The sequence below is a fragment of the Panicum virgatum genome, chromosome 8N (genome assembly GCF_016808335.1).
Source record: "Panicum virgatum strain AP13 chromosome 8N, P.virgatum_v5, whole genome shotgun sequence".
In the NCBI taxonomy this organism is placed as follows: domain Eukaryota; kingdom Viridiplantae; phylum Streptophyta; class Magnoliopsida; order Poales; family Poaceae; genus Panicum; species Panicum virgatum.
The window spans coordinates 44,158,036-44,170,507 of record NC_053152.1 but is presented as its reverse complement, the minus strand read 5'-3'; the positions used below and the strand labels follow the sequence as shown (position 1 = coordinate 44,170,507).

The following is a 12,472-nucleotide window of genomic DNA, read 5'->3' as shown; positions in this document are numbered from 1 at the left end:
GAACCCCACGGACCGGGACCGGAACCGAAAGCCAACACCCACCCACCCAGTTGCAAGCTACTGGGACAGGAATAGGATACGGCGGCCAGCGGCGGTTTCCAAATTCCAATCCCGAAGCTGCTGCGCTTAGGGGACAGCAGCACAGTTTGATGTGTGATTGGTTTGCGGTTTAATTATTACCTGGGTTGCCAGAATTGATGTAGTTTATTATCACGGGAAGCGCTCTAGTCAATGGTCTAGGGAACCTCATTAGAAAAAAAAATATTGTCGATTTTATTTTTATCCACCTGTTTTTGTTCACAGCATGTTTGCTTCCTCCTTTTCGACATCAGCCTCCATGCTCAAGATGGTTCTATAAATTCAACGCATTAGCAGTAGGCATCACCACATCACAAGCAAGCTTTTGCTTTCCACACAGCAAACACATCCCGGCCTGGGAGGAGGGGCCCAGGGAGTAGCAATGGCGGACCTTGTTCTTGGGTTGGCCAAGTCGGCGGTGGAGGGGACGCTGACTGCTGCCAAGTCAGCGATTGAGGAGGAGGAGAAGCTCAAGAAGGGTATGCAGCGCGACCTGATGCTTATCTCCGACGAGTTCGAGATGATGCATTCGTTCCTCAACGTTGCCAAGGATCGTGCCGCTGACGCAATGGTAAGGACCTTGGTAAGGCAGGTCCGCAACATGGCCTTAGATGTGGAGGACTGCATCGAATCTCTTGTCCTCATGGATATCAAGTCCCAGTGGTGGCGCCGCCGCTTGCTACCACTCTGCATGCTAGCAGCGGCGCCGGCTGAGCCACTGGACAATGCAGTTACTGCTATAGAGTTGCTGAAGTCCAGGGTTGAAGCCATGGGCCAGAGAAACGAGCGCTACAGGCACATCGGTGGCTCCAGCTCCAAGCACACTGAGAAGACGCATCAGCAGGCCGATGCAACAGCAGTGGGTATCCTCTTCGAGGCGAGGGAAACCAAGATGAAGCAAGGGAGCCCAAGAGATCTCATCGAGTTGATTAACAACATAGACCATGTCCTTCCACTTCAAGTGATTTCATTATGGGGTGCAGTAGGCGATCTTGGGGTGTCATCCATCATCAAGAAGACCTGTGACAATGAAGAAATCTACGAAAAATTCAGGTACCGTGCTTGGGTGAAGTTGATGCATCCCTTCAATCCCCATGAGTTCATCCGAAGCTTGCTGGCTCAATTCCACACAAACTATTGTCGGCAACAAGGAAGTTCTGTAGATTTCGTCAAACTGGCGGATGTGATGAAAGCTACAGAAGGCGCACTCATGGATGAGTTCATGAAGCAAGTGAGCGATCAGAGGTACCTAGTCTTCCTTGAAAATGTGTCCTGCATGATTGACTGGGAGGCAGTCAGGGCATACCTACCTGACAAGAAAAATGGGAGCTGCATCATCGTGCACACACAGCAGCTCGAAGTAGCAAGCTTGTGTGTCGGACAATCACACAAAGTATTGGAGCTGGAGCAGTTCTCAGCTGAACATTCTGTTTGTGCCTTTTTCAATGAGGTATGCTCTGAACACAAATCAATAACATTCATGAAAAAAAAAATACTCCTCTCTCTCTCTCTCATTTTCAATATCAGCCTGGTCACAATATACTTATTTGACAATCATGTTTCATGACTTTTAGAATAAGCGTAGCAGCCCAGGAGGTCTGATTGAGCTGATCAACAAGAAAGATCATGCCCTTCCACTTCAAGTGTTTGGAGCAGTAGGCGACATTGGGATGGAATCCATCATGAAGAGGATCTGTGAGGACGACCCAGAAATCTGCAAAAGTTTCAGGTGCCGTGCTTGGGTTAAACTGATGCATCCCTTCCATCCCCATGAGTTCATCCGGAGCTTGCTGGCACAACTTTACACAAATTATTGTCCACGACATGGAAGCGCCGTAGATTTCCTGAAACTGAATGGTACAATGATGGATACGGAAGGCGTACTCATCGAGTTCGTGAAGCAACTGATGAGCCATCACAGATACCTAGTCTTCCTGGAAGATTTATCGAGCGCGGATGATTGGAAGGCCGTCAGTGAATACCTACCTGACCAGAACAATGGCAGCTGCATCGTCGTACACACCCAGGACCCTGAAGTTGCTAGCTTGTGCGTCGGACAGCCACACAGAGAATTGGAGCTGGATCAATCCTCAGCTGAACATACAGTTCGTGTCTTTTTCAATGAGGTATGCTCGGTTTACATCATCAATAAATTTCAGGAAAAGTTTTACGAACTTTTTTTGTCAATTAAATATATAAAATCAACCTATTCTCCATGCCTGACACATATGATACGGAAGTATATTTCTTGAATATCAAGATTAAATATAATAATATTACTACATTGATTATTGTGCAATCCCATTACTTTGGTGCATATAGTGAGGTGCTTGAGTTGGAGCACAGAATAGAAAGAGCATGTCATATCACCAAGCACCTATGCTAAAAGGCGCTACCAATAATGCAATCATATAATTGCATTATATTGTTCTTAGATGGCAAGCCATCTCAAAAGCGAGTGCTCATATATTAGCAGCCTTTTCTAACCATGCCCTACAACTGGCATCCTTGCCAGCTTGCATTTTGGTCTGCATGCATATTTTCAACCACACGCACGCCCCCTCCAATCCTCGCTACTACACAAACCCTGTCAGTACCGGTTCCAAAACCAAATCAATCTTGAACCTGGTACTGAAAGCAACTTTTAGTACGCGGTTGGTACCTTTAGTACCAGTACAATTATATATTATACAGAGGTCCATCATTTCCTAAAAATATAGGGCGGAGAGTAGTCATCTTGTCCTCGTTCGTGAACTCCTTGTCTGATGACTAGTCATGCATCTTGTGCCTTGTTGCCCACCAATTCGCCAATTCCTGGGCTGTGGGAGGCATGGTTTGGGGGACTGGGTGGTTGACAATTGGAGTTTTCTAATAGTGCGGTGGGGAGATATAATAACTGTAGCTGAAAACCTGGAATGGAATTCGGAGCATTGAATCTCTGATGGCTATGCATCATGGTGGATAAGGGCAGTCCCAACCCAAGACACTATTAGTAGTTTCTATACTTATCATATCATATAGACACTACATAGAAACTACATCACTAATGCATGATTTCTTCATAATAAATTGCTATCCAATTATATCTCTTCTCTCTCTTTTCTCCCTCCAATCCTCTCTACTTTTGTCTTGGTTTTCGTGTAGACATGATTTCTTGCATGAGATCTGCTTTCTTCATATTTCTCCTTCTCTCCTTATTAACTCTCCTGCCACATCAGCTTTTTGCTTACATGACAACATATTTAATGCTATGGAAATTAACTGAGTTGGAGGGTTGGAACTGCCCTAAGATTCAAAAGGTCACAACATGATAGATGTTTCATTATATATTTTTTGCCATGGATCAAATTACGTACCAACTGTCAACTCCAAGGAAATAGATCAGTGATAGACAAATTATCTTGCATGCACTACTACATAAACCGGCTTTAGTTGTGATTGGGAAAGAACTTTGGACCCGGATTCCCAACCAGGACTATGTATCCAGGACTAAATGTCCCGGTCTTTAGTCCCAGCGGTGCGACCGGGAATAAAAGAAGTCTTTAGTCCTGCCAATGGGGAAAACGCTACCAAAAATTAATAAAAAAAGGTCATATGCCCCGTGCTTGCTCTGCTTGCGGCCATTGTGCTCGCCGCCACCTAGGAGTTGCGCCCTTTGTCTGTGTTTTGTAGGGATACCCTAGGTGGTTGATTTATAAGTAGAGTGTCACCGAGATCAGAAACTCGAAGGTGCAAGCAACACAAGGTTTATACAGGTTTGGACCGCGAATTGCATGTGTAATACTCTACGTCCTGTTTGGTGGTTTGTATTGCCTGAATTTGGTTATACGTTGGAGGGGGTCGCTGCCCACCCTTATATACTCTAAGGGGACAGGGTTACAAAAAATAGTCTAATATGAGCTTAGGAGTTCTACCCGGACACTAACCGAGTAGTTTCCTTCTATACCGACTAGTTCTACTCGTATCCGAGTAACATTACAGCAGATTAGGGTATAGGACATGTCTCATCCCTTATTCTAGAAATATCTATGCCACGTTAGTAGTTTTGTGGTCCCAGATCTGACAAGCCCCTGAGCTCTTCATAGCCGAGTACTGCAGGCTTCCGAATACTTCTGGAATCATCTTCGAGTTTGCCAGAACTTCATCTTTAATATGTCTTCCCGGGTAATTTTTAGGTTGCTTCGAGGCTATGAGGTGCTCTTGCCTCGAGTAATCTTCAAGTCATTAGAAATTAATATTTATATGGGGTTCGACAAAAATCGTATCCCATATGGAGTAGCCCCTGAAGAATGAGGCTGACGGTCCAATTAGTCTTGAATCCTTTTTCTTTATCTTCCAAATATTTTTGAAAAATAAGTCACTGATTACACGTATCCATTAGCCCCGAGCCTTGAATCCAAATCCCAAATTTGGGAAAAGGATCCAAAATAGTGTGGCATAAATATTAATTTTTACCCTAATTTGGTGGTTAAAAAGACATTCGGGTTTTAAAATTTGAAAACTGCTTATTTCAGGATAAAATCCTGAAACAATGGTTAAACAAATAAATCCTCTCAAAATCCTCCAAACCTAATAAACCCTTCTGTACCACTATTTAACCTCACCGTAGCAAAGGGTTATATTCCATGCGAGTCATCATCCGATTAGTTTTGCGGCATCCAGCTCCTGAGCTTATAAGCCAGGTAAGCCTTAAGAGGCACATCGAGTAGTTATTAGCGCCCAACCCCCGAGTTTGGGAGCTAACAGAGCGATGATGCGATGCCGAGCGGCCTAGAGAGTTGATATCAAAGCTCAGTCTGAAAAAAGACAATGCATACATTATGTAGCATAATATAAAAATACCAAAATTTATTCGGTGTGAGAATAAACTTGCTGTGTTGAGCTCTAGTTTAGACCATTTAAATCTCGAGTAGTCCACCTATTACGTTTACTCACCTGGTCCTGTTTTAGTCGTTGCTCGTAGCGTGTATGAGATCCTTGTCCAGTGTACCTGTAACGGCTTTAGGCATAAACAGTAGATCTAAGGTTTCATGGATTAAGGCATTTGCTCCCCGAGTAGATTAGCGATCATTATGAGAAGAAAATGAATGCAAAAATAAGAAATCAGCATTGTGACAATAAAGAGAATATGCATTGCACATAAAGTAGTCAGTGAGAGCATGTGTTGCAACGCGTATGCCTGTAGGGTATAGCCGTTGTGATCCTCCAGTGCTAAGTACGTCAAACCTGTGGCCTCTGGAACCTCCGTAATTCTGTGTACCAAACACATGGCTATCGGACAACATATCCTAGTAATAGTCAGCGAAGTGTAGGTCTGGAGGGTAATAATTCCCGTCGAGAAGTGTACATAGATAAGTAACCAGTATTGGCCAATCTTATGGAGAATAAATGGGAGAAAGTATAAGTGGTGTAGCTTGATTCGTGGGCAATCTGTCGATGAAGCCAACTAGTTGGAGTTGATTATGACTAATTATTGAGTGCGCAGAACCCATTATCGAGTAGTTTAAGACCCGTCCATGAGTAGTTTCTAGTCGAGACGAGTAGTCGAGGTCGGTGGCGAGGAGTTGATGTTGCGGCATGAGGTAAAGTCGAGCCAAGTTGTCAAGATTGTCACTGCGGCGCAAGCTGAAGTCAAACCAAGTAGTCAAGGTTTGTCATTGAGGCGGGTTCTTCTCCAAGTCGATTGGATCATCCAAGTCCTTTTCCAGTGCGGATAAGAACTCTAACTATAGCGCCTCCTGATAAACTGATACTCAATTTCATCCTCAAATTTCATCCGAAGCTTAACTTCGTCCTTATTAAACTTTCAAACGATCATTTCAATCCACAAACTTCTCCATCCAGTTGAATTTAATCATTTATTCTAAGCAATGTTTAAAATAGCAGGGTATAGTGGTATTATAGCAGCTTCATGGAGCTGCCGCTATGCCCGCTGCAGTAGAAAAAGCACGCTATAGCGGCGCTAATAGTATTTTTTGGACCTTGCCGCTAAATTCTATGGCCCGCTATTTAAAACATTGGCCCTAAGTGGCATGCGATGTTGGCACACCTTTGTCACATCTAGTATACGGTTTTTAAGCAAGGGAGTTGATCCGAATATATTTATTATACATGTATAAAAGTTTTTTAAATATATGTGAACTACTATATGTTGCTGGTAAAAAAATAGGAACACTTGGATGCTGATATGGCATGCTAACGTGGTAAGACTGGTAGAATGAAGAACTAAATTAAGCTGCATGAAGAAGGTTGAGGACTGAAACAGTCATTTAGAAAGTTCAAGGATGAAATTGACCCTCAAATAAAAATCCAGGGACAAAATAGACTATTCTATCAAAAAACCATTCTTTCTTTTAATTTGCATTGATTATCTATAAAAAATTATTCTAATTTCATCAACTAATTATATGACTTTCTATTTATTAGGGGGGAGGGGCCATGGCCCCTACCAGCACGAGCACCCCCCTCAGTTCCGCCACTGCCTTTGGCCACCCTAGCGGACACGGCCCCGGCCCCAAGTTCTTGCTCTCCCGTTCGTCCTCCCCACCATGCCACCACCACAGGACAAGGATGCCATATGGCATGGAGCCGCATTTGGCACAAAACTCAACCAAAAAAGAGAAAAAATCATATAAGAATACAGTACAACTCCTTTTTCTATTTTTGCACAAACTCAAACTCAAACTCCGAAATGTTGCACATCTGTTATTCCTCACGCGCATAGTTTAGACGTAAATAATTGCCAAAATCTCCTGGACACGTCTTGATGTGTGAGTGTGATGGGAGACACAAATTTTGATCATGTAAATCACTGAAAGCCTTATGCTTTGTTTATTCTTATAAATTCATTAATTGGATGACAGTTGCAATAATTCTTATTCTTAAATTCTTCGTTGGGTTTAGTAGATGCTTATTTTCAAATTCATTTGATGACAGGCATCTACGAGTCGTTGGAGTAGCTGGCCTTCTGACCCGAGCCCCGCGGACATTGAGCAAGCAAAAATTCTCCTACACAAGTGCGGCGGACTACCCCAAGTGATTGTTGCTGTAGGCAACTTCATGGCTGAAGGATGGAGCATCGACAATGATGACAACTTTATGGGGACGTTGGAGACCCACCCAGCATTCGGTAGTTTAAGGGGTCTGTTTGATTGGGTCCATTCATACTTCCATTCTTGTGAAGATTTGCTGAAGCCCTGTATCTTCTATCTGTCAATCTTCCCTGTGAACCACAAAATTCGGCGGAGCCGTTTGGTGCGACGGTGGATTGCGGAAGGTTACTCCAGGGACACCAAAGAAAGGACCGCTGAGGAGAATGCAGAGGAGTCCTTTCTCGACCTCTGCAAGCTAAACATGATCCAGGTGCCGGGATCCACAAGCCTGTCCTATTTCATGAGGATGCCCTTGTGCCAAGTCAATGGTTTCTTCCGTGAGTACATTATCTCACGGTCGATGGAAGAGAACCTCGTGTTTGAATTGGAGGGGCACTGCAGTGTGAATTCGCAACACACAGGACGGCATCTCACCATAGGGAGCACCTGGGACAGAGACATGAGTGTGTATGGGAGCATCGACTTCTCGCGGCTGCGGTCACTCACGGTTTTTGGTGAGTGGGAGTCCTTCTTCATCTCTGACAAGATGAGGATAGTCCGGGTGCTGGATCTGGAGGACACATCATCAGTGACAGATGGTGACCTCGAGCAGATGGTCAAGCTGCTGCCTCGCCTCAAGTTCCTCTCCCTAAGAGGATGCAAAGAGATCACTCGTCTCCCAGATTCCTTTGGTGCCCTGAGGCAGCTTCAGACTCTGGATATCAGACACACCTCGGTTGTCACGCTCCCAGCAAGCACCACCAAGCTACAGAAGCTGCAGCATATTCGTGCCGGTACTACTGTACAACTAGATGATGACACCAGCATTGTTGACAGCCTAGCACCGCCGCAGCCAGAAACAGCAGTGACTTCAACACTGTCGATGAGCAGGCTTCGTCGTGCTGCTACTTTGGTGTTGCCAGAGTTGTGGACACACCGCGGACGGCTGCTTCCTGACTCTCATAATGGTGGCGTTGTGGTGCCTCGAGGGATCGGGAAAATGACGGCCTTACACAATATCAGCGTCATCGACGTCAGTGTTGCAAGTGGGTCAGCTATCCTGGAAGAGCTCAAGAACCTTACCCAATTGCGCAAGCTTGGAGTGTCTGGCGTCAAACGGGAAAACTGTAAGGAGTTGTGTTGTGCCATCTCAGATCACGCCCATTTGGAATCCTTGTCACTGTGGCTCGGCACGAATCAAGCTGGCTGCCTGGATGCCATTTCCCCGCCTCCCAAGAAACTGGAGAGCCTCAAGCTATACGGACAAATAGACAAGTTGCCGCCATGGATCAAGCTGCTGTCCAATCTCAGAAAATTGAAATTACGGCTGACTATGATAAGGCAACATGAGGTGGATCTCCTCAAGGACTTAACAAGCCTAAACATTCTGTGTCTTTCTTTCAAGGAGTTTGAATATGGCGAGCTCCGGTTCAGGGGGGGGACAAGTTTCCGGCAGCTCTGGGTCCTTGAGATTGCTTGCAACTCAAGGTTACAGTCTGTTACATTTGGGGATCATGTAATGCCTAGGCTTGAGGTCCTGAAGATCCGCTGCTGTAATAATGTGCCAACCTTGAACTTTTCAGGGCTAGAGAAGCTACAAATTCTCAGGGAAGTCTTACTTAAAGGATCCTATGATAACAAAGTGGAGCAAGATATGCGGAGCCAACTTGGTAAGCATCAAAACAAGCCTGGTTTCAAGGTGGAACCACGTTCGAATTCGTCCTGAATAGGGTTAGCTGCATGAGTTGCCCTGGAAAACATGTTATCAAAATATTCTCGGCCCAGTTGATAGGTTTGGCCGTTTGGACATTGTTGGTTTGCTTTTTTGGCTAATAACGATCAGCTAATGCCTCCAATATAGAGGGCGCATGCCTTATTACATGAAACAGAAATTGATTGCCCTGATTCGTGTACGTGCATGGCTTTTGTATTATCTTTTGCTACCTCTTATTTACAACTTATACATGGCTCTATTTTTCAACTTATACATGGCTTTTGATAAGTGCTTCTGGAAAGATGTTAGCAACTCCAGTAATGCAGAAGCTCAAGATGTTGATGGGCCGCGCCGAAGCAAGCGGGCTGTACAGCCCAATGGCAAGTATGTTGGAGGCGTGTGGGCTTGGGAGAGTGCGAGGACACGTGAGTTGAGGTGTGCGTGTAGCGTGAGCAACTACTTAAGCATATCTTGTGAGAGATATAAGGGAGAGAACAATTTGTATCAAAACTCCATCCGAGACAAGGTGTCCTCGTGGCTTCCTCGCCAATTCTTCTCCTCTTGATCTCGATTTCTTGCCCGATTCGATCTCGTTTTTGTGCTTCCGTCCTCGTTTTTCCCTTCCTCTATCTCTGATGTCCTAACAATTGTTGTCAGATCCGTTCGATTTCGGGTCCAATTTGGTTGCTTTGCATATTCCATCGATTGATTCAACAACGGATCCGGTTGAGCTCTTCCAATCGATAGACATCTACTCATCTTGGAATCTTGTAATTCCCTTCCTCATTGAGTCAATTTGTGGCTCAATTCTCCAGTTCTGGATTCCCTTCACCGTCACGACCACTTCACCCATTTCCAACGTTGTCGAGGCTCAATGAATCCTGAGCACGAGCTTCTCCTCGACGAGTCCAAGCGTTTCTCTGATGAGCTCACCAAGCGCTTCAACCAGAATGACCTGGCCTGGACCAAGCGCCTTTCTTATCGGGACTCGGTTTGGGAGCAACAGCTCTCAGATCTTCAGACTACTTAGGACATACGCCTCTCCGCTCTGGAGAAGGCCGTCGGCACTACGGAGTCATGGCTCTCAGAGATCGAGGGCACCATGGATGACATCAAGATGGAGATGAAGAAATTGAATAAGCACTTCGCTCGTTCCGCTCTGGAGAACCCGACGGCTGCTCCTGGCTTTTGTTGCCAAACCCTATACCAGGTTGCTTTGCTGTTACATGTGCTTGCCATAGAAGTAGGCTCATGGTTCCAGTGAGTTGGGAAATGAGTAGGAATGCCTTGCATGTGTTAGCAATGATCTTTTGTTCAGAACTAGTTATCCTTGTGTGAGCTTTTATGAACTAGTTGATCTTTGCCAAAGTGGTCTTTTAGCTAGTTGCGTGCTTATGTGGTGATATATATCTAAAATATGCTAAACATTCACTTGTATGCTTTTGCCACCTGATCATATCATAATATCTTCATGATGGCTTTGAATGCTTGCTTTTGACCCGCTTCTCATATTTTAGTTCACGTGTAGCATGTTTCAATGCTTTTGGTCTATCTGAAAATCTTTGCAGGTTGCGCCGGAGCCGGTGGAAGGTGGGGGCATGATGCCGGGAGCTTCTGCGATGTATCAAAAGCAAATCGCACAAATCGCCGGTCCTGAAGAAGCTCTTGGCGTCCGCCTTGAACCTGTTGCGGGAGATGCTCTCGCCGCCAGTGCCCGGCCTTTCATCGTCCTCCCTGCCGGCTGTGCCGGCGGATCGTCATCATCTGCCGCCGTCATCTGGTCCTGGCCTGCACTGTCTGATTCTTGACAGCATAAAGAAGGCACTGGTGGCGACGGCGACGGCGCGAGGGTGACGGCGTGGGTGCGCAGCTTTTGCAGCGATTGTTGTGCTCGAGGGGACGACCCACAACCACCATGACTTGGCTGTCTCTACTGTGCAGGTCTCTCTAATTTACTTGGCTGTCTCTGCTGAGTCTGATGACTGATCGATGACCTTTGTTCATGGCAGGACGCCAGCATGAGCATGACTCCTCCCTCCACTATCTGCTTATTAATTAATTTCTTCGTAGTGAAGCCAGGACACATTAGTCGTGGTCCTCGGAGCTAGCTGTTGACAGCCAAATTTGGCACCTGCCGAGGCCGACCGATCTGACCAGTCGGGTCGACTGGTCAGACCGGTCTAGTCAGTGCAGTCCGAGTAGAATTAGGTTTTTTGTAAAGAGTCCTCATGTAATCCTACTCGTGAAGGGGTACGTCTTCCCCGGCCTATAAATATAAAGGCTAAGGCCGATTGAGGTTGTTCCCAATCGAATCAATATAAAAATCGCATTACTTTTTATCTCTCAAACCCTAGCCTTTTCCAACCCTAGATTGCTTTCTTCCTTTGTCTCGACGGCGTTTGAAGACGTTCTGAGTGGCCTGCCGATCTCAGAGCAACCCTACGTTCACGAGCTCCGACGGGGTCCCTCCCGAGCTCGCTGTTCTAGGTATTCGCGAGTTCCCTGCTTGCACCGGTCAGACCGGTCGGCGAAACCGGTCAGACCGGGCCGCCCAGGGTTTTCGCTGTGTTGATCGTTCTGACGATCGTTGCTTGTTCTAGCGCATTCGAGTGTGTTGGCGCGATTCTGTGTCAACATACTTTTTGGCGACTCCGCTGGGGAACAGATTAATCTGGTTTTTAAAACCAATCTAATCTAACTTCTCTGGAAAGATGGGTACTCATGGTGAAATCCACAACGACAACATCATCAAGGCGACCATGGAGGAGCTCACTGAAGACGAGCGCAAGGCCTACCTCTTCGCTTAAGAGCACCTGAGGGAGCACTTCCTTCAGGGATTCAAGAAGGAATGAGGAGGCCTATTTAAGAGGGTCAGGGAGTTCGTGATGCCATCATTCAAGATGAACCAAGACAAGGTCGAGGTACTTCCTAATGATCCCTCTGAATTAGTTAAGCACTTCTCTCTTATGGTAGAATCGAAAATATCTGCTGCACAAGTAGTCGCGGGAGAGAGTTTTGCTGGGCCTAATGATCAGATTGAGGCACTTAAAAAGGGCAAAAGTGTCGAAGGTGGCACTTATATTCCAGACACGAATTCGGCTGGCACATCTGCTACCCAAGATCAATTCTTTGGGATGCCGCCGGACTTGTTTCCAGGGCAAACACCATTGCCATCTACTGTCCACGCGCCGCCAGTCCCACCGGTCTCCTCGACCGGTCAGACCGGTCCAACGGGACAGTGTCCGGTGCCCTCTGCACCGCACGCTTCTATTCCCGGTTCGGCCGTCCCTAGCCGAACCAATGAGATAGTGATGCATGCCGGGCCTCATACTACATTGCAGCAGGGATCTGGACCTCACCGAGGGCCGATTCCTAACACAAACATGATATACACCGGTCCTACCACGCAATGTTTTTCGTCCTCTTCGCATGCATCGGCCAGCGGTACTTATCAGGCCGATTTCAGCGGGTTTAAAGAGGATTTGGCCGGTGTGCTTAAATCTAAACTTGGGATTGATATGGGTGGGTCACGTTTATATCAAAAGCCGTATCCTCCAGAGTTTGATTTCGTTTCATATCCTACTGGTTG

General features: G+C 46.1%; 1 protein-coding gene across 1 annotated transcript; it reads left to right on the top strand.

The window, feature by feature from the left end:
- On the top strand, positions 1-9,154 carry LOC120686478 (disease resistance protein Pik-2-like). Its single transcript, XM_039968704.1, has 3 exons — positions 1-1,528; positions 1,653-2,204; positions 7,015-9,154. Exons 1-3 carry the CDS (start codon positions 461-463, stop codon positions 8,893-8,895), a joined length of 3,501 nt encoding a protein of 1,166 aa, XP_039824638.1. The 5' UTR covers positions 1-460; the 3' UTR covers positions 8,896-9,154.
- Positions 9,155-12,472: the final 3,318 nt, after the last annotated feature.